The following is a 22,035-nucleotide window of genomic DNA, read 5'->3' on the forward strand; positions in this document are numbered from 1 at the left end:
TCGTAGTCATTATAGACTCATCTGCTAACTATTGTCTCAGTTTATTATTTAGTCTATGAAATGTCAGGCAATAGGGTAAACTGTCAATCCCACTTTCCCCAGAGTTGTTTTGCCCGATGAACAGCCCACAGAGATTCCGTTTACAATGATATAACAAAGAAAAAACTCACAACTGAGAAGCTATAATTAAGGATTTCTGTGTCTGAAAAGTGACTGGTCATTCAAGTTTCTATTAAAACAACTAATGGTTGTTTCTGGTCCAACACAAATAAAAAAGTATGACGCCATAAATGATACTGTCAAATAACAAGTTTGGATATGTATGTGCATCGTTCTACTGCGACATTAACAGATCTATTGTGCAGTAGTTGTGGCATGCCATCACTGGTCAAAGCGGTGTGAAAAAAGTCTTGTCTGTCAATGTTAGTTTGGTTTTAGGTGTCACAGTTATGTGTTAACTAACTGGTTGAGTTACTCCTGCAGAGAAATCTCAATGTGAGTTGGAAAGACTGCTGACAGACAAGTGTGACATGAAAATGTGGTCTGAGTTATCAGAGGAGTCTTCTGGATCCATCAACACAGACCCATGATGTGTGAATCATTACTTCTCACTGACATGCAGTATCCGTTAGATTTAAGCCCATTAAAAAGGCAATCAATACCTTACATATGCTTGTCAAATAAGTTCATGAAGAACTGTGATAATATTTATAAACAACTTAAGAAGTAGTGAGGCTCCATCTTCCATTCCCATATTATATAATACAGACAATGATACAATATTTTGTGTAGTGCTACATGAGCTATGGCTTAGCTGATTTCACCGCTGATTTTGGTTCCTCTTGTCTGGTTTAAGTTTTAAAATCTTCAATCACAGTATATGTAATGTTATATGGGCAGTATCCTTATATATTGTGTAATGTGTAGCACAACCGATAATGGATCGTTATTTGGGAGAATCAACAATGTCAATATGGATCGCTGAGATTTTTTTATTTTCAATAATAAAAAATGTTTTGTAGGACATTTTGCAGTGTAAAAATAAACTTCTCACATGGCCAATATATAACGGCAACATCAACAAAAAAATGTCACTTATAATGTTTTCTGTTACACACCGGGTCAAACTGACACGATTTACCAAACGCTGTTGCCAAGATAACAGGTCTCCCCACACCCAGCCTCAATTGTAAGGCCATCACAGGCATTCCAAGTACAATAGTACAGGACATTACACTCGCACAAAATCGCCACTTCACTCTAGTATCTTCTGGGCGCAAGTGCCTGAGGTCCAGAAAGGCTTGTTTTGGCAAAAGCCTGGTACCTGCAGCCATAGCAGCCCTGAACAAGGTTTCTCGATGAGGATACCAGGATCCTTGCTTTCACCTGTCCTGTCTGTTGTTGCTGTTGTATGTTGTTTACGCTGTACATTTGTTGGGAATGATATGTGAGGAGGAAAATGTTGTATGTTAAGTGTTGCTGTACAGTGCTGTGAAAAATAACTTCCCCCTGGGACAATAAAGTCTAAAGTCTGAAAGTCCAAATCCATTATTCAATGCAGAGTATAAATGTAGTTATGTGAGCCAGTAACAGGTTGTTCTAGATGGATTTTTTAATTAATTAATGAAATAGAAAAATACCCTAGGTTATGTAGGCTTTGAGGCTTGGGTACCATGGCCAAGTTATCAAATTTCCAGGAACTGTGGGTTGGTTAAGGCACGTGCATTTTGATTCTGCTTATCGGTTCCTAACTTTTTCATGCTACCGATTGAACTGAAAGTGAGCATTTTACAGTCCATAAAAGTTGCGCTTATCTACCAGGACCTGCTACGCGGACCTAACGTCACGTCATCAAAGCATGCAAGAAGAGAGTACTTCTGTTTACATTTGCACAATTTCCCCCATTCCTTTTAAGGAATACAATGCTGTAACTAAAGCCATTCCTTCAGGATTCATCTAATTAAGAGTCATGTTTGTTTTAATGAAGTAAATACCTCATATGCTCAATTTACATTGTGTTTGCATGGCATCAAATTACATGATTTCAAAAATTAATAAATACATTTGTCAGATTTTACAGTTATTACAAGAGGAAAGTTTTATTGGTATTTACATTTAGAAGACACAGATTGGGGGCCTTAACCTCATACATTTTGTATTTCTAACAAAGTAAATTTTACATCTATCTATCTTTTACATCTATGCAGTAAATTCTATAATATCCAGATATGTGGGTGTTGATAGCTCCTGCTATCCAACTTTTCTTTCAATGTTAATCTACAAAGAAATTTTAGTCCAATTTAAATTGTTTCATTTTCCATCCCCCAGTGGTCACTTATAACGTTTCTTTTAAGGATGTATAATGTTATTATGACAATGGTATGGATAAGTCTCAAATGTATGTTGTTAACCATTTTATTTTACTTTCCATTCATAAGCAAAGATTCTTAGGTTCTCAACCCTCATTCCCTGTTTTTTTTGTGGAATTTAAGTCACTTCACAAATTCCTTTCCCTGATAAACAATAAGAAAAGCAACAGATTTATAGACACCATATAATTGCTTTATCTTCTATCTATTGGTATTGTATAATGAATTTACCCATTTTGTATCCTGCATTTATTTACTTCTCTACAATTATTTATTTACTTTTTCTACAATTGTTTACTATCTGATTAGGATGAGAAAAAAAGTTTATGTATGTTTTTAAAGTAGGTCCTTGCGTGTATATTTTATGATTTTATATATGTGGTACGTATTTTTCTCTCTGACATTGTACTGTGTATTTGCATGCATCTGACCATTATTGTAATTTATCATGAATAAATTTGGAAAACTTTGGCTTAGCTTCACTTAAAAAAAGATAACTACACAGTAACAGGCAACACCTGCAGTAAGAATATTTCATGCAAGGGAGTAAGCATGAATCTGAAGGAAAGCACCGTGTTCAATGTGTTTCGTTCTCCCAGCTACAGTGACGCCCCAGATACAGCTAACGCTAACAGTAGCGACGTCTCACGCTACAAAACACAGATGAGCTGATATTCACCTTTTTTATTTAACGAAAACAAATGATGTCAACCAAATAAATTATTCCATTATCTATTTTTTCTTAAATACGAGTCCCCAGTGACACCCCTCTAGTACAGAAACTCATTTTACTTTAGCCATGAAGGGGAAGATGAACAAAGATTTGTGGTGAAGGGGATGGAATCATAAGAGACATTCGATAAGTAGAAAAGGAACCGACTAAATTTAAACGATACCCAACCCTGTGACATCATTCTTTATATATAACATGTATGTATGTATAACAATATATATTTAAAACTAGCGAGTAACAGTTTAAGATTACATTTGCTGTCATTTAGGAGAAAACTGTTAACATTTAGAAAAGACAATGGTGACTGAGGAAGTTTATGGCTCAAAACTAAACTTTTTCTTACAAAAACTCACAAGGGGGGAGCGCCAACAGTGATTCACATTAGCCATACTGACAAAACTGCCTGCAGACTTAATGTGTATTGCCCTTGTGAGTGCAGGCATCAGCTGAAGCCGATTATCTCAAAATGCTAGATACCGGGCTGATTAATCGGTCTATCATTATACATGATACATGTCTGCTTTAAGCTAATATCGGCCAATTTATCTGTTTAGCTCTAGTGATCGTATATTTTGATGTAAAACTGGTGTGAACACCAATATCACCATAGAGCAGTCATGTTTTTTGATTTGCAACACTGCCCATGGCTTAATACAAGCTAGAGACAACAAAAGGTTGGCTACCTTGGTGGACATAGTACAGAAACGTCTTTACTGGTCATCAAATTTCTGTCATCGTACGGAATATGTTCTCATATACAGTGCTAATCAGCAAAATCAGCTCCAGTAATTATCTTTTAAAAAAATTATCAAAAAGCATCTTAAAGTCCCCTACTTCTGAGCTTCTGAGGAAAGCATGGAAACATGAGAGGATCTGACGCTGTGGTGGACTCCAAGAACCATGATTTTCCTACCAGGGCACCAAGGTTAAATCATGTAGTGAAGCTCATTCATAAAAATCTAAAACTGGCTCATTCAGTAAAGCATCGATGCCAGTCAAGTTAATTCACTCTAACATCTGGATGATAAAGTAGCAAAATGTGTCACAGTCAAACATGATTGTGGATTCACGCTTGTGTTGCTTTGTTAACATACTCAGAAACCAGTAGTTAAGATGATTTGTATGATACTCTGGAGATATACTTTATGCGATGTCTCTCCAGTAACAAAACAAACTACACACTCATGCGCAGCCTAATATAGACTCACTTTTTCACTTGAAAAGACTGTACAAGTCAGGTATGCAAAGCTTTACGTTTATGATATGCCCCGTCTGTACCTCTATTCAGCCTGAGACCGCCATTTCTTCTGCACGACCACATCCTGCTTTGTCAGGCCCGACCTACATTTTATTGCATTAGATTATGATATATATGTGCCACAATAGATATCAACCACCAGTTATTTGGCGAGCAACACAGGCCAACTCCACGTGCATGAAACAAGCATCTTTACAGAAAATCAATCTGGGAGAGAAAATATGCAATATACACTTCGATTAGGAGACAAGAAAAGCTATGTTTCTCAGTATTTTATATTTAGCAACAAACTACAGTGCTGCTCGTATAGCTGAGAGGCATCATTCTCTCACTGTCATTGATAAGGGTTAAATACAGCGAGCCAAATTGTTCCCAAATGACCACACACTTCCAGTAAAAACACTCATATTCTATTTCTGTACATTAGAGAGCCGCCTAGGCCGATTTCACCTCTCCACGAGTATCAAATTGCAGCTATGAGCTCATGTGTGTATAAGCTCTTCATCACAAGGAAGATGATACTGTTGTGTAAAAAAAAGAAAGCCTACCTTTTTTGTGTACTTTTTTTTTGCTGCATCCGGAGCAGAGTGCAGCTGTGCACAAGGCATCCTGCTACCCGAGAGACAGGCGACTTAACAACTCACTAAAAGGCCTGCGTGTCCTCAGTTAGACACGCAGTTTTGTTGAAGATTAACTTGAATGTCAGCTTACTGGTGAACTACAGAATATTCCTATTAATGCAACAAATGAAGAGTTCCAGTAGCAGGAACGGCACTTTCTTCTTCTCGTCGACCCCTGGATTTGTACCCGAGATATGATTTATGTAACAGTTGTTACCTTTAATATCCATCGTTCATACAAGAGTCACGCCTGCTCAGTCATTTGTTTTTGCGTTGTTTTTATATGATACTACAAAATAAAACAAATAATTTAAGGTAACTCAATTCTGAATGATGAACAACAACAAACACACGGACAAACCAAATCCTATAAATTTCAGCGGGAAAGAACGGCAACTTTCAGGAACGAAGCTGAAATAAAAACTGTAATACTGATAGAGAGACGCAACAGGGACTTTCTTTTTAGTAATGTTGTTATACAGCTTGCATGTCTTTTTCTGTCTTGGAGGCAGCATCACAGTAAGGCAATAACACCTGTGTTGTTAGACTTGGGTGCAGAATGAACAATTAATGCCCCCCCATTTTACTTTAATTTCCATAGCCAATCCTTTAAAATAAATATCACCACAATACCAGTCTTAATTCATTTAAACCATAGAATCATGACATATGGTTTAACCAAGCCTTGCAACTTACAGTCTTTAGGGTCTAAAAAAGATTTTGGATTTGACTTCTTCAACACTAACGGACATCATACACCACCTGTTGACAATACCACCTCATGTGTTCTTTTGTGAGCCATTCACACGCCTCACAACACTGCAATTTTCAGATTTCTGAATGCATGTAAACCAACCAGTTCTGACATGGATCTCTGTTTGTGTGTATGTTTGTGTTTGCACGCTACTCACTCTCTCCCTCTATTTTATCCGTGCCCCGTGTCCAGATAATAGTCCTTGTCTCCAGCTTGACTTGAAATGTCCGTCTCTCTGGCCGCTGGGACTTCTTAGAATAAATCAGTGTCAGTACTGTCCCGAGCTCCAGGTCTCGGTACAGGTTGTTCATCTCTGTGTCGTTTTCCATCCAAGGAACAGGTCCGTTGGAAAAGAAGCCAGTGGTCCCCGCCATGTTCACTTCCCCTGTTTGTTGTCAGTTTCCTCTCTGAACAATCTGCTCAGTCCAGGCCTAGACAGGGATACTACAGCAGGAGAAGAGGGGGGGGGGGACCCATGAAACAACAATTCCCTGAGGACTTCTAGTGTGTCGATGCTGTACACACATTACAGTTAAGAGTTGGGTCTGTCAGGAGACAAGTTTTAAATAAAGCTTTCCGTACATATGCATTTCATGTATATACACACCTGCAGATAAGCTCTCAGTGTAAGAGAGAAAACCCATTTTTCTGCATCCAATATATCTTTCGATTACTCTCATCTTCCTGTTTAAATACACATTGGTATTTATAATACCTATATCACTATTTTTTTGAAAGCCTGAAATATACTCATTTATAAATTTACATTCACCCATAATCCCTTTTTTGTGTACACACTACTTTATCATACAGATACATTTAGGACAATAAATAGTGAACAGTAGTGCCATTTTACACAAATCTTCTGTCATCTGTATCTTTCCTTTTGTAACACTAAAAGGAAAGATATGGGGCAAAATGTAAAATGTGTACGCTTTGTATACAAACGTGCAAAGTTTGAATATTTAGTTTTACATGAATGTTTCATGTTTTGTACAGAAACAAATGTCACAAAACCTACATTATACGTACATAAAGTGGTGATAAATCAGCATATACATAATAAATAATGTTTTTTTTAAATGGACAAAGACACGTATGTACGTTGGTATACAAAGCATAAGTATGTCATTGTATTAATTTTTCTGTAGGGTAAGGTTACTCTTAGTATTGAGCACCTCTCCAACAGTAATATGACTTGTAATTAAATGACAGCTGCAGCCCCTAAAACGCCTGGCAAGGAGAAAACGTGTTGATTAAGCTAATCACGCCTGATAACGTTAACTTTCTCCCCGACATGATTTTAACTTTAATCCAGCAGCGAGGAGGTTTAATCTGATTTTTTTTTAACTAATGTTACCAACAGGCCTGTAACCTGCTGCAGTCCGTCCCAGAAGAAAAAGTTTCCTTTTGGATACGTGAGGCATCACATTATTTGGGAATACTGGTGGCGAATGGCAGCAGCAGAGTGGGATAACAAGAAACGTCTGGCTATTTTCACAGCGTGGAAACGGGGCCGGTGTGTGCTAGCATTTTGCTGGGCCGAGAGGAAGATTCACGGCTGGTTCCAACCCATGGAATAAAAAAGCCCAGGTGGCAGTAGCTATCCTGCCCTTCTCTCCCCCCTCTCTTTTCGCCTTACTGTACTGGGAAAAATCAACTGGAAAACAACACGTCGCAGGGACCGCTGCGCTGTACCTACCGCCGCAATCTCGGCCCGACCGCACATCTCCAACTGCTGCTCCTCTCGCGCTCCCGTCGTCTTTCTCCTTTTCCCCCCGCACCCCCGGTTTTCCGTAATTAAATCATCACTAGGCCTTGGTAAGGCGCTGCAGTCCCGACGACAACAATTCCCGTTTCCTCTTCACCCCTCCGTCCGTCCATAGAGAGAGGCAGGCAGACAGCGAGAGCGGTGGTAAGACTACGCAAGTTTGTCTGCTCTCCGATCCAGCCAGTGTGGGCCCTTCCCCCGCCCCCATCCGACCACCAGCAACCAGACCGGAGTCAAAAACCAGGCTTCCGCTCAGGGTTTTCACAATAAGATTCGTGTCAAGAGACTTGTTGCTCGGTGTTTTGGAGCAGACACTGTAGTAGGGGTACAGTCAAGCCCCAGCTTCATGTAAGTTTTTCTTTCATTTTTTTTTGTCGATTACATTAGAAAAATTCTCTGTCAACATTATACAAAATGTAAAATAACAGAAAACGACATTTGAAACACAAATCTTTTTCTATTACCTAGCTACAGTGTCTACTGCATTAGGATTTCAACCCATTTCACAAAGTGCATCCTTCCTTGACATCCAAAAACGATGACAAATGGATGAATAAGAATCTATAATATTGTATGTTTTTTTTGTTTCATTTGCATGAACATAAAGTAATCAGTTACATTATGGTATTATTTCATAAGCATTTTCTATGGGCCCCCCCCAGCATCCATGGCTATTCATTCTAATAAAATTTATTTGATCACAATTGCCATACTTCCGGTAATTTTGCGGGTCTCCCGTTAGCTCAAGAGCACCCGTTATCATCCTTTTTTTTTTCTGTACTTCAAAACTAGCTATCTCCTCAATATAATCTGTATCACAGGTTACTGTATCACAACTTGTCAAGTTACAACTTTGTAATTATTCATCCTGTAACTAATACTGCACTTCATTGCAATGTCTAAATTACCAATCAAAGCCAAAGTTGCTGTTTGTGTTGTCTGAATTATTAAATTGTTGTACTTTTCTTCTCCCTAGGAAACTCACTTGAACATTTATCGAAATGGGGATGAAATATACATGAAAATAGAAAATATTGATAAATGAATTGCTTTTGAGATATATAACTGGACTATGATTCCTGCCTTGACTTCAATTTGGATTATATCTCTGATGTTTGTTTTTGTATACTCAGGGAATCATCTTGCTTTTTCTCATCCAATTTTCAAGTAAAAACAATAAATAAAAGGACAAAGCATGGAGAAAAAAGACAAGGTTGATATTTTATTCTGAAAACTACAAAGCTCAAAACAATAAGCATTTGACCAATCAGGAGTTGTGTGATAAATGATCAAATATCATGAAATAGTTAATGGTTAAAGTTAAAGTATCCATTCACATTTGGAAATTAATTCAAAGAGGACACTTTCTGCTTAATCACAGCAATACAAAAAACAGCACACTACAATGATAAGACTTCTTTTTTGGCAAAATCCACACCCCTCTCAGAAACTGTCTCTGTCTGAAGGAACAGTTTCTCTTCAGCTCTGACCAAATATTATGCAGTACGTCAGCTGTTTCAAGTAACCAAGAGGAATGTGCAGTCTTGTTCATTGCAAAACTGTGGAAACAGACACACACGAGTTGCATATGAGCAATGAAGAGCTTTCTGTTGACAATGAATACAACACACATTTTATAAAACACTGAATCATAGTTAAATGACAAAAAATATTTACATCCCTGAAATAAACAACAAAATCAAACTAAATGAAAAAAAAATAAGATGACATTCGGTGTGCTAATAATTAGGTGAGCATAGTGCTAGGGTTTTCTGTTCTTCACACTGTCTTCAGGCTGTCAGGCTCATTTTATTGTACCAATCTTTCACACTAAAATTCCACAAACTGAAATTCATCCTATCATCTCTCATGTTGTTCCTCACAGTCTCCCACACAAACATTTATTAATTCATTATTCTATGAGAATATAGAATTTCTCAATCAGTCTGATGGCTTACAAATTTCAGCACAGTCATGTCTGACAAAAGATAATACTAATGTGTTCATAGGTGTTTGATCATGGGCAGATAGCTGCAGCTACATACACACTACTGTCATTTTTTAAAGAGAGATGCCCTTTGGCAGCTTGGTCAAATGGTTCAGGAGTTATTTTCCTATGGTCACAACCAATCCATATATACAGCACAAGTATTAAACTGTGGTCACAACTCGGACAAAGTCTCTGCTCCCTCCTTCACAGCCCTGCAGTAACCACACAGTGGAATCATTTGACATCAACTACAAACCATCTTTACAATCAAAGGCATGGGTAGAAAGGTAAAACATTAAGTGTGTTTAAAACTCGTAATCCTTGTCAGCCATGTCAATTGCCCAGGCAAACTTCTCTCTCTGGGTTTTGTTGTAGATCTTCTCAATGGGAACACTCCATTTCTTGCACCTGGAGTAGAGGAAAGTTTATAAATGTAAAATTAATCATCATCATCCACTCACTGGCTGCACCACCGCGTCTATTTATAGGAACTACTGCTATATAGGAAATTCGATGAAATAGACCAGACAGTCAGCTGTCAAAAGAAAATCTAAAACTATTTTGCTCACGTGCATTGCATAAATGTTGTTAGAACTTGATTTCATTGCATGTTACTTTTTATATTGAACTGAAAGTATAACATTTTACTATATTAGTGTAATACCATCTATAATCCTGTGTCTTTAGAGGCAGTCCATATGTACAGTATACCATATCTATGGTAATGTTAAAACATTGATTCACTGTAATGACAAGGTCCTGGTAGAGACCTTTTTCACGGCAGACATTTTGACTTGTCATAGCAATAAAAGCACGGGTCAAACACATTTTGTGACTACAAGTGACTTCTATGAGTGTGTGTAGTTATGCACCAAGGTGCACACCAAACAAATCTAATGTTACATTTAATGCATGAAGGTGTTAAAATGAGAAACACTCATATTGGGCATATGTGAATCAAACATAAGCAGCTAACTAGTAGCTAATTAAAAAAACAGATAATTTCCCTGCTAATTTCAGAAGAGGATTGTAGCTAGCAAGGACAACAGATTGGTTTAGCGAACCTAGTACCCTCTCTGCATGACAGAACCATACGTCAGCTAGCAGTCAACCCAATATGACTCTATGTTTTCATCTCTGTTACACATACAACTACAGTGAAGACCAGGTTCCCATGCACCACCCTATGAGTGGGAACCCCATCCCTTACGCCTTACAATCAGGGAAAACATGGAGCATTCCTGTATCCATTGTGCTTGAGGAGGAGGCACTCCATAAATAGCTGTGGGGTATGGGTTAGGGAAGGCGGACAACTGTTCCCCTTCTCTGTGGCCTGGTCCTCCATTCAGCCACAGAAAGCTCCTCATTGACTTCCCACATGGAGGAAGGAGTGCTGTTTGGGGACGCTCCCTGGCTTTCAGAAACAAACCCCATTGTTTATCGCGCTCACACGCTTTTCTTCCTCTTGTTTTCCTTCTGCAGACGTTAGCTTTTTTGCCTGTGCTGCTCCTTTTCCTACAATGCAAGAGCGTTTCCTGCCTTTCTGTCACCAAGGTAGACATGCACCCACCCACCCAGAGAAAGTCAGCCTATTAAACAGTAGGTGGTGGACTCATTTAATGTCACAGGGTTTTTTTTGTTTTTACCATAATCACACCTGTAATCAAATAATAGTTAGTAGCTGATAAAAACAGATGTAAACAGCTTCAGCTGAGCCACATAAATACCATGCAACAGAGATGCGTGGATCCAAGTAGTTGAGCTTGGAGGTGCCCAGAGCAATTTGCTTGTTCTCCTCTCTGTCTGTGGCCTGCACCTGGAGCTTCATCAGCTGCTCCTCTATCCTCTGGACAGCTTTCCGCTTCACCTCCACAGCCCTGAGAGAGACACAAAGACAGACAGAGGGAGATGGATACAAGAAGATAAAGACAGAGATGCATAGAGGAAGGGAGACACAAAGAGAGGAAGAATTATACAGATTGTCCGTCTGATGTTTAGGAGTCAACCAAACATTGTGGCCGTACATCCCAGGAACAAAGAGGTTTAAGTAGGTAATTAAGGAATAAAACTGTGACAGTCTCTGGCACAGGCTTCCTTACTTTTTACTCTTGTCATCATGGGAAGCCTTGTGATCAGCCTTGGCAGCCTTCAGCTGCTTCCTGGCTGCTGACAGTTGATTCTGTTTCTCGTCGATCTGCAATCACAGCAAACACACGCCGAGTAAACTAGATAATCTGCGTCACGGAGAGAGGGAGTATCTTTATCTTTCACAATGACAAAAAAATCAAAATTTTATTCAAGGCAACCACCGCGACCCTGTACGCAGGATAAGCGGTTGATGATGGATGGATGGATGGACTCAAGGCAACCAAGCTGACGCCAAGACATCATTGCCTGCGGAGAGACAACTAAACTGAAGAAAGGGGGAACACAGCGGTTTACCTTGGTCTGAAGGTTTTGCATGGACTTCTCAAATGTTTTGGGTGGAGCTCTCTGGTGGTTACAGAGGATGGCCACTGCACGGTTGGCTCGGTTGTATGACAGGATTTTAGCTGGGATACTGTCATCAGCTGGAGACCAAACAATGACACAACAAGGTAGGAAAAGTAGTTTAACATGACTGAAATTCAAAACCACTGACCCAGATTCTGTAGTAGTTATGCATTTCAAGGGACAGTAAAGGCTCGTGCAGACTACACGACTTGCCGTCAAAGTGAAAGTGTCCTTGTGGCGTTCACATTACGTGACGGATCGGTGACAGGGGGTCACACACTACACAAGCTGACAGCAGCTATGGTACCCGACGCTGGTCTCCAAACCACGTTTTGTCAAGAAAACACACTTTCACTTTCACTGAAATGGGAAATGGGAAATGACGTGACCTACACAGGAAACAGCTGTTGTTTGTTGTTATAAAGATAGAAATTATAAAGACAAAGAATATGGGTGAAAGAATGGATTAGCACATGCAGGTAGCACGGATCATCTGTGCTACAGAGAGAGCTGGAGGTGAGTAAAGTGTTTTGCGGTGAAAAAGTAGCTGCCTGTTCTGCCTGCTCTCATTGGCTGGATGTGGATGTAGAATCGGCCCACTTCTCCTAATATTTGGCATGCTAGATATCTGGCAGACATCAACGATGTGTCAGAAATGTGTCGGGGAGCCGTTTTGATGTGTCGTTGAGTAGTTCACACATAAGGACTGGCGACCGCTGATCAACCGATCGGTGAGCTAAAAATCGTGTAGTGTGAACTGCTTTATTATTTGTCCTAACAAACACAATACAGAGATTGATAAATAATAAAAAACAGAATCCTATACATTTAACCCTTTAGAATTCCTTACAGGTATTAACTTTAGCATGAATTACACTCTGATGTATGCTGATAGACAATATGATTGATACCTAGGCCTGTCATATATTACTGAAAGCTCCTGTGATGACATCAGGTAGAGTCATCTGTTGAGTTTACAGACACGTGTACTGGCTGGTCCCAAAAACAATACTTTTTCTTATTATACTTTTCCAGACATTGTCTTCCATAGGCATTAATGAAAAAAATTCTTTGCAGTGCCACTTGTGTTATTTTTATATGGCAAATTGTGTCAAATGTTATCACTATTTATTGTTGAATTCATTAAAAAAAGTATTTTTGCCTCCCACTCGACACCGTAGAATTTTAAACTACGTAGTTGAGTTTTGGTTCAATTGCAGGAAAATGATGAAAAACCGTAAAGAGTGAATAAGGGTTTTAGCTGTGTACTTAGAAACAATGTGGGTGTCATTCAAGTGAGCAGCGTGTGACTGACTGAAGCTGCTGTTACTCACAGCAAGAAAGCTCCTTGAGCTGCTGCTGCAGGGTGATGGAGGCGTTGTAGGTGCGAAAGACCTTGGCTGTCAGGCCATCCATCAGCTCCTGTAAGTGCTTATTCAGAATAGAAGTCTGCAGGAGACACAAGAGAAAGAGAAGAGGGTACAGAGTGACAGAAGTATTACAACTAGAAATTTAAACAGTTCACTCAGAGTGAAGCCTCCGTGCCACATAGTCATGTGTGTGTTTCTTACATTCAGTCTGTCAAAGAGGTCATCTTCAGGCTGCTTGTTCTCCAGGAACAGCTGAAGGTTTTTAAAAACCTGAAAAGAAAGGAGCAAGGATCTATTTAGTGTGAAATCACTTTTTACGGAACACTTCAGCCCAACGATGCTGAAGGATGCACAGTCACATTGCTGCCAGATGGGGGTGCTATATTATTTCTTTTGATGATGACAAGTCCAGGTGGCAGATCACAGGTTAAAGTGTCTTTTGTATGTACTTATGTGTGTTCAGTGGGGATACAGGAAGTGTGGCCAAATAGACGGTGCCCAGGCGTGCTGAAGAATTTGTGACTGAATACAGAACATGTCTAGCGTGTATCTGGGTGAGTATCTGTGTGTGTGTGTGTCTGTCTTTACACTCTGGTACTAGCAGGAAACAGACCATCCTCTGAGGCAGAGCCAACGGAAAGCTTTTAGTGCCTGATCACCTGTCTGTGCAAACATCCTCCACAGCTTCTTATCTCGTTAACACTAAATTCACATATGTGTCAAATACACACCCAATACCACCCTCATAAACCCACATAAACTCACAGCTTTGTGCTTTGATGTATCGATTTTTGTATATCTTTATTATTATTATATATTTTTAGTATGTTGGGAGTACAGTACGGTGCTCTCATGTAAAAAAATTTTTTATCTCAATGGGACAAAATAAAGGTCAAAATAAAAAAAAGACAAAGTCTGCCAACCCTCCTCTCCCTCCGTCCCCACGTTCCTCTCCTCACTGTCCCTTCCCCTTTCTTACCCTCTTCTCCACAGGGATCTTGTTGTAGTAGCGGATGGAGTCCTTTCCCAAGAAGTCAAACTCCACCACGTACTCCTGGTCATCCATCTTGGGGTACAATTTGATGTGCTCCACCCGCAGCGAGCAGCAGCCCACTGTGTCGGCTGTCTCACCTTCCTCCTTTTCGTTACCCGCCCTTAGTGCAAGCTGCAGGGGAAGCGCCGCGAAACGTGATCATTAGCAAGACTTAAGAGTGGGAATTTGCTGAGGATTTATTCCCTAAACCTGTTTACCTACATTACAGTACACCAGTATTTCTCCAAGTGGAATGGAAATTATAAAAGGTCTGTAGTAAAATGAAAACTGTACATGTCAGCATGAGAGGAACCATACTCTGATGGTATATTTAATTCTCTATCCAGTGCTTTTCTTTCCATATACATCACAAGTTAAAATCAAAGATGTTGGTTTTTGTAATATTTGTTTTCCACTTATGCATCTTATCATTACATTTGTACGGTATTCCACCTCACCTTGTCTATGAAATACAGCGCCACGGCTCTCTGCCTGATCCTCATCTCTTTTGACTTCCAGTCATCCCTGTACTGGGTACGGATGCGATCCACACATTTCTTTAACCGTCGAGCAGTCTCATATTTCTGCCAGTCCTTCTCCCCCTGCAACCGCACACACACACACACACACACACACACAGACACACACACACACACACACACACACACACACACACACACACACACACACACACACACAAACAAACACACACAAACACACAACAAACTTTTTATCCAATAGGGAAACAGACAAATTGTTTTTTTCCACCAAAGAATAACTGGTAATGTATTTAAGTCAGTACCTTGATCCTGGAGCTAGGATTCAACATGATGTACTTGATGGAGCCCTGGATGTTCTCTGTCCAAGATACCAGCCAGGTCACTTTGTTGTCATGGCGAACCTCCTTCCATTTTGTTCCTGTGGGAGGTTTGGGGTGCTTGGAGTCCCTACAGAAAAAGAGGAAGGTTTGACATAAATAGAAATGTGTTGACAGCTTTTTTCCCCCAACGTATTTTCAGCACAGCATCTCAACATTCCTCATAGGTACAATAAACAGCACCTATAACAGACCTTAAATTAATCTACTTCGGTAAAATATTTTTTTCATTTTAATAGGCCAGCTTAAGATTAACTTTAAATTGTAAATACTACAGCTACGAGACAATGTGTGGGTCGACATGTCCTCCCTGGGTCGTGTTATTGTTTGCTCACACACACACACACACACACACACAAACACAAACACACACACACACACACACACACACACACACACACACACAGCCCCTGACATGAGATGAAAAGAAAAGTTTCCCCACTGTCTATAAATAAAGCCCAAACAACATGGCAGTTAGAAGAAGATAACAGGAAAAAAGGAGGTTAAGCAGAGAGAGGTTCAAAGCAGGACAATGAATGTGAGGTTTGTGTCTGCATGTGTCCTTCTGACAGAATAATAGCTCCTACAAGCACCCACTTGCATATTCTGTTTCCAAAGCAACCGTGTTTACACCATACCCTTATAATACACACACTAGTCCCGCAATTTACTTTCACATAACCTCGCCTGCAATGCTTTTGACAGGGCCTTGTGGTAAAAACTCAGGACAAGACAATATTAACATCAGTGTTTTGACAGGTTTTGTGTTCTTCCTATGTATCCAAGAACATGAAGAAAAAAAGAAGAAAGAATTCATGGCAGTGACGGTGGTGGTGAGATTACCCACTTGCTACAGTTAATAATGATGTCTTCAGGTCTGATGCGTCGTTTAAGCATGCCCATCTTCGGATGATCGCCTCGTCCTCGGAAGAGGCCTGGCGGCTCAATGCGGAAGTTACCAATCCTCTCCTTGTGGTTGTCCATGATGCAGAAACCGTACTCCTGGAGGAGTCTCTCATTCTCTTCTTTGTTTTTCTACAAAGTGTATGAAAATATGAAAATGCAAGGAGAGATGTTCTGATGTTTTCAGGGTCAGGAGAGTCTGCATGGATGCAGGCCTACCTGTTTCTCCTCTTTTGATAGCTGCTTCCTAGCTTCTGATTGGGCCTTGAAGTACTCATTCATCTCACTGAAGTTGCACTTGTTCAGGTCGGTGATCTTTGACTTCTCCTCTGATGTCATTTCCTAAAATAAAAAAGAAGACATCTGAAGTATGTCCAACTTAAATACCTGAACGTCCCACCCTCTGTAGATTCTCGCTCATCTGCTCAACTTGAGACACCTGGACATGTCTCATCGCCTCACCTTCCTCCAGTCCTTAAAGAAGTTCTTCCTGAAGATGTCCTTAGTGGTGTACTCATGATCCAACATCTTGGCAAAAAATGTTGCTACCTCCTCAGCAGGAGGACTAAGTTTCATAGGCTTGCCTACAAAATACAGAAAAATCACATTGTAGTCGTGACCAAACAAAATGAATAATATATCACAAATTATTATACAGACTCACCATCATAGAAAAATCTGACTTTATCAGGCAAGGGTTCATACGGAGGTGCAAACACTGGACCCTTGTGCTCAAGGAAGCGCCATTTGGAGCCATCTGTGTATCTTTCCTCCTCCCACCTAATCACCACAAACAACAACAAAATACAACCCATGAGAGAAAACAAAACTATGGTATCTACTTCTCAGTAGCTGCTCATATCAGCTAACTGTTGTTGGATTTCCTGAGGAAAAGAACTATTTGTCCTCAAAATGATCTTACCATTTCCACTTCTCCTCTTCTTCTTTTTTGGATTTCTTTCCCTCTGTTACATTTTTGTCTTTTGTCTTCTTTTTGGGCTTGATGTCCTAAAACAAGTGAAGAGAGCAGACTCAATCTGGGGAACACAAACAGTAGAGACTCCAGTCTGGGGAATGTAAGAATATATTCATCAAAAAACAAACGAACAAAAAAACCCAAAACGTTAATGAACCTCATCCTCCTCATCCTCTTCGTACTCATGTTTCCTCTTCTTGGCCTTTTTGTCGTGTTCTGTCTTGACTTTTTTGGGCTTGTATTCAAATCTGTAAACAAATATATAGATGATCTAACTGTATCTCTGATTACAGAACTGACGGTGACAGAACAGGAAGCATAAGATAGAGATCTGGTTTAATTTGCATGATACCCACTCTTCATCATCATACTCTCGTTTGGAGCTCTTATTGTGTTGGGGGGAGGGGTAGAAGCCGTTGTCCTCTTCAGGCTCGCTCTTAAGGGCAGGAGGGCTTGCATCTCTAAGTTAGACAATGAAGACATTGAACTGCATATTAGCAAAGCAATATCACACTAATCATAACCATGCAATGGCTAAGCCTGAAGTCAGTTCTTTATAATTACTTTCCACACAAGGCACAAGAAAGATATGCTGTTTACCTTACATATCCATTTTCTTTCTCCTTTTTAGGCTTGTCTACATGGGATGATTTGATCTGTGAGAAACAGGGGGGGAAATATATTAGCATATTTCTCTGCCATTGTAAAATTTACAATTTCACACCTTTAAACAATATTCTGACAGTCTAAACTTTAACTTATAGTCAGAGTTCATGGAAGGCTATAGGGGCCATTTCATTTTTGTGTTTTGTTTTCTCACCAGGCCAATCTCTGAAAAACATTGGAAGACATTAATAAACACTAGAGTTGTGTCGGGACCACAAAATTATTTAGTGAACATGAGCGAACAAAGCTTTTAAACTAATGTCACAATATAATAATGCTGTCGTGATGAGAAAACAAACCAAAAAATTAAAAAAAACACTAAAGGCCTACACAGCCCTTTCATAAAAGGCAAGACAGACTGCCCATGAACAAACCTTCTCCTCTCTCCTCTTCTCTTTGTCCTTGTCTTTCTCTTTGTGTTTTTCTCTGTGTTTGTCTGAGCTGCCGTCACTGTGCTTCAGCTTTTCTTTGTCTCTGTGTTTCCTCTCAGAGTGGTCCTTATGTTCGCTGGAACACAGATGCCACAGAGGTCAGAGATCAAGTGCACGAGATCAGATGTGGTCCAGGGGCCGTATTCCACAAACTTCCCAATTTGGTATTACAGAAGCAAATCCCAGCTAACTTTAGGATTCATATCTTATATTACTTCATCTTCTTTTTTATCTCAGGTTAGGAAAAATTGTCTGTTACCTAACAACCAGTGCTACTTGTTCTCATCTCGCCAAACTAAACAACTTTGTAACCGTTTTTATTTCTTTTTTTAAAACAAACTGAAACATTGAAAGATGGAGACAGATGAGTTAGAGGTGTTGGTATACCTCTGTCCAGAAATCCAAATATAGCCTACATGAGCACTAACTCGGGAGATAAAAGAAAGAGAGTGGGCTAGGATAGCAGACACAGTCTCCGCCGTATATGGCATCCAACGGAGCGCTGATGCTATCAAAAAGAAAATACACTGACAAGTGATATGAAGAGAAAGGCAACTCGTGTCTAAAGAGAAGAAGAAAACCACTGGTGGCTCCTTCTGTGCCCCTTTACTGACCCCGGCAGAAACCCTTATTGTGAAAGTGAATTATGAAAGGCTGCGGGCTAAAGTTATCATGTTTTGCATAATTTTCTTTTGTTTACCAATCTCCTCCTATCATAGACTTGCATTAGAATACTTCTTTTACATCTAGCCTTTACATTATCTTGTACAATGATACATTATCTTGTGTTACATCACTATCGGAGTGTTTTGTCACTGAAAAGGATCTGCCAGAAGCCACTCAATGAATATATTCCACCTGTTGACATTATGGATTAAACACTACCTGGTGCAAAAAGTGAAAGTTAGGACAGCTTAAAACTTATCCTAAAGTTAGCAGAGTTTACTTAAAATTATGGGAAGTTAGGATGCTTGTGTAATAGCCTATATGTTTCCTATCTTAAGTTAGGATAGGACAATGACTTAGGAACTGTTAATCTGTATGGCCTTTTCCCTAAATCAGGTCTTAGCCCTAATTACCATCTTACCAAACAGTTAAGATAGGATCTGCAAGTTAGGAAGTGTTTGTAATATGGCCCCAGATGCACAGGCACAAAGGATGTCATCGACAAAGCACCAGCAACATAAACGTTACCTTATTTAACAGACAATGACAGTGTCACAGACAACTGTAGGCAACTTTCCTACACAAATATTGGTATAAGGCTCCATATGCAAAAACATCAAGTAGAATTTTGTCTGATATTTCACCAAAAAACTTGAGAGAAAGATGCAGATATCCTACCTGTTGCTGTACTTGAATTTCTCTCGCTCCTTGTCTTTCTTGTGGTCTTTGTGTCTGTGTTCCTTGTCTCTGTGCTTGTCTTTATGTTTGTGAGTGACTACGACACAAGGGAGAGATCGTCTTGTTTAGCAGCCTTTTTTAAAAAAAAAGTCAGAACATAGAAAATAGTTTTGCTCAGTCTGTAAGTCAGAGAATTAATCTTTTACATCGGACTGTCTACACTTAAGAGATTCAGATGTCCCTTTTATCCTGTTTATTTGAGCTAGGAAGTGGACGGTGGATGGAGATGGTATTTCCCTTACAAAAGAAAAAGGGCCTTGATAATGATCCTTCTTAGTAATCTTGTCATACTTAAGATGTGCCACAAGATCACTGTAGTATACCAACTATATCCTCACAACAATCATCTCTTCTAATATTTTAAATATTTAACATAACACCTTTTTAGCAGGCTTTTATTTAACTTTTGATGTTGTTGTAACCTAGAAATCTTGATTGGAAGTGTTCTCGAGTCCCTCTGGCCTGTGGGTAAGCTACTGTTGCATACTCTTACTGATGGCAGGTAGGAACTAAAGTTACTCTTAGGCAAAGGGGACATGAAATAGCAATAACTTACATGTTACACATAACACTAAATACATAAAATAATGTGCTTTAAATGATAGGCCTGTTGATTCTGCGACCCCAAAATAATACTGTGGACTTAATCCTACTGACAAACCTACCACAGTACTGTAAAGAAATAATTAAAAGTGTAATGCAAGTTTATATAGTTTAAATAAAAGAAAATGTGAGAGTGTACCTCTGAGTAAAACAGTTTTCATGTTCTCAGTGCACCTAGTCAAATGATTAGACTGTAACAATGATTTTACAAGAGTCTTCATATTAAAATGTTTCCTGCTGAGTGATATATCCCTCCTGAGGTAGACCTGGCTCGGCGTGATCATCACCTCGTGGCGCCCTGTTGTCATGGCACTTTAATAACGGGTATTTCTGCTATATTAAACAGTAGCACACATCCCAGCCATAAACCAAATCATTTCCCTCAGACTGCTCTGCTCTCCATCACACCAGGCAGCAAAATTAGGCCTCTGGGAAGATAGTGTTCTCAACTTTGCAGGAGTAACGGATACACGTGTGTGTGTGTGTGTGTGGGGGGGGGTATAATTTGTGCATCACACACAAAAAATAGACTGCTTAAGGCATATGCTTTTAATAATGTAGTGCAACTTTCTTTTCTGTGGCTTGAAGTTTAACACTCGTACGTGAGCGTTCCCTGTTGGCAGTGCAGATAAATGTCTCTAGCGCAGAGATGGAGGCAGCATGCGGCTGGTGGAGAGATACGGGTAGGGGGATGCGATAAGCTCCCGGCCCTCGCCTCCATATCACGGCAGACAGTTGGCTCTCTGATCGGCGCTCTGGCAGCTACATACAGAAAAAGAAAATGGCGCAGAGACTAAGTCCTCAGCCCCAATTCTGCCACTTTCGGCTCCAAATTTCGTTTGGATTGCACGTACATATGATGAAACTAATGCATGCAAAATAAACACGAAACCAGGTCCTTTCGGAATACCCCAGCAGATTAAAAAACCGAGGGCTGAAAGTGCACATTTCAGACCCTCTTTTTGAACAATAGCCGCAAGAGAGTGGAGGAGAAGGGACTTAGTCTCTGGGACGCCATTTCTGTCCTTTAAAAACTAACAGTAGGCAGATCACGATTCCGATTGGAAATCAGACTCAGTATGAATAAAAACCCTCATCAGAGGACCTACCGCTTCCTTTAGATCCAGAATTGACCTGGAAATTGTGAAGAAATATGTTTTTAATATTTCAATTTTGCAAATGCCGGTAGCTTGGTTATTCAACTTTCAACTGGCATACAAATATACCATAGAATGCATGTATTTCGCCATAATAAAATGAAAATACTCCACATAGTTTTCACTAAAATGATAAAACAGCATAACCTAACGTTTCTTACCCATTATTTCATATCGTCACGAATAATACCCGTCAGTTATTTCCAAGGCATTTAAACAAACTGACCACAGACATGAATTATTAACCGAGATGTACCTGTGAGTCTCCATGTCCATGATCTCCGCTCATAGTAGAGTTGTTTTTTTTTGTTTGGTGAAGCAGGTGAAGTTATCACAGTAGACAGCTGTTCAGGATGCGAGGCTCAGGGAAACCTCACTGACAGTCTGGAATGGAGTCCCAATGTTTACTAACTGCGCATGCTCACACCACCCTGAAGCCCAGGACAACACTGTGCGTGGTCCCTACCTGAACCAGTGTATCAACATTTCAACTCAGTTGCTAGAGTGGATATTTTATCCCTTCAACGTACACTCGTTTCATTGCATTCATACAGGATGTTTATGGTGGAGGGAAAAAAAATACATCTCCTAGAGCATCATGGAGTCCTGACTGTTTACACCACACTC

The 22,035-nt window shown here is 39.8% G+C and overlaps 2 protein-coding genes across 3 annotated transcripts in view; both read right to left on the reverse strand.

Moving 5' to 3' along the window:
• plcg1 (phospholipase C, gamma 1) overlaps window positions 1-7,699 on the reverse strand; it is a 32,896-nt gene extending 25,197 nt beyond the window's left edge. The window contains exons 1-2 of one of the 2 annotated variants that reach the window (XM_046056317.1): window positions 7,437-7,699; window positions 5,892-6,178 (exon numbers count right to left, since the gene is read on the reverse strand). In XM_046056317.1, the coding sequence (XP_045912273.1) occupies window positions 5,892-6,108 (217 nt within the window). In that variant the 5' untranslated portion in view covers window positions 6,109-6,178; window positions 7,437-7,699. The remainder of the gene's footprint in view (window positions 1-5,891; window positions 6,179-7,436) is intronic. The other variant, XM_046056318.1, reaches the window with a different exon arrangement.
• Window positions 7,700-8,714: 1,015 nt separating this feature from the next.
• On the reverse strand, window positions 8,715-21,801 carry top1b (DNA topoisomerase Ib). The gene is made up of 21 exons (XM_046056319.1): window positions 21,665-21,801; window positions 21,361-21,385; window positions 19,589-19,685; window positions 18,188-18,320; window positions 17,748-17,803; window positions 17,504-17,608; window positions 17,305-17,395; window positions 17,094-17,179; window positions 16,836-16,951; window positions 16,634-16,755; window positions 16,391-16,513; window positions 16,116-16,303; window positions 15,194-15,338; window positions 14,850-14,993; window positions 14,338-14,523; window positions 13,560-13,628; window positions 13,323-13,437; window positions 11,938-12,065; window positions 11,595-11,689; window positions 11,223-11,372; window positions 8,715-9,903 (listed from the first exon to the last, which is right to left on the reverse strand). The coding sequence occupies exons 1-21, from the start codon at window positions 21,695-21,697 to the stop codon at window positions 9,801-9,803; spliced, it is 2,310 nt and encodes a 769-aa protein (XP_045912275.1). The 5' UTR covers window positions 21,698-21,801; the 3' UTR covers window positions 8,715-9,800.
• Window positions 21,802-22,035: the final 234 nt, after the last annotated feature.

The sequence above is a fragment of the Micropterus dolomieu genome, linkage group LG08 (genome assembly GCF_021292245.1).
Source record: "Micropterus dolomieu isolate WLL.071019.BEF.003 ecotype Adirondacks linkage group LG08, ASM2129224v1, whole genome shotgun sequence".
Taxonomy (NCBI): Eukaryota; Metazoa; Chordata; class Actinopteri; order Centrarchiformes; family Centrarchidae; genus Micropterus; species Micropterus dolomieu.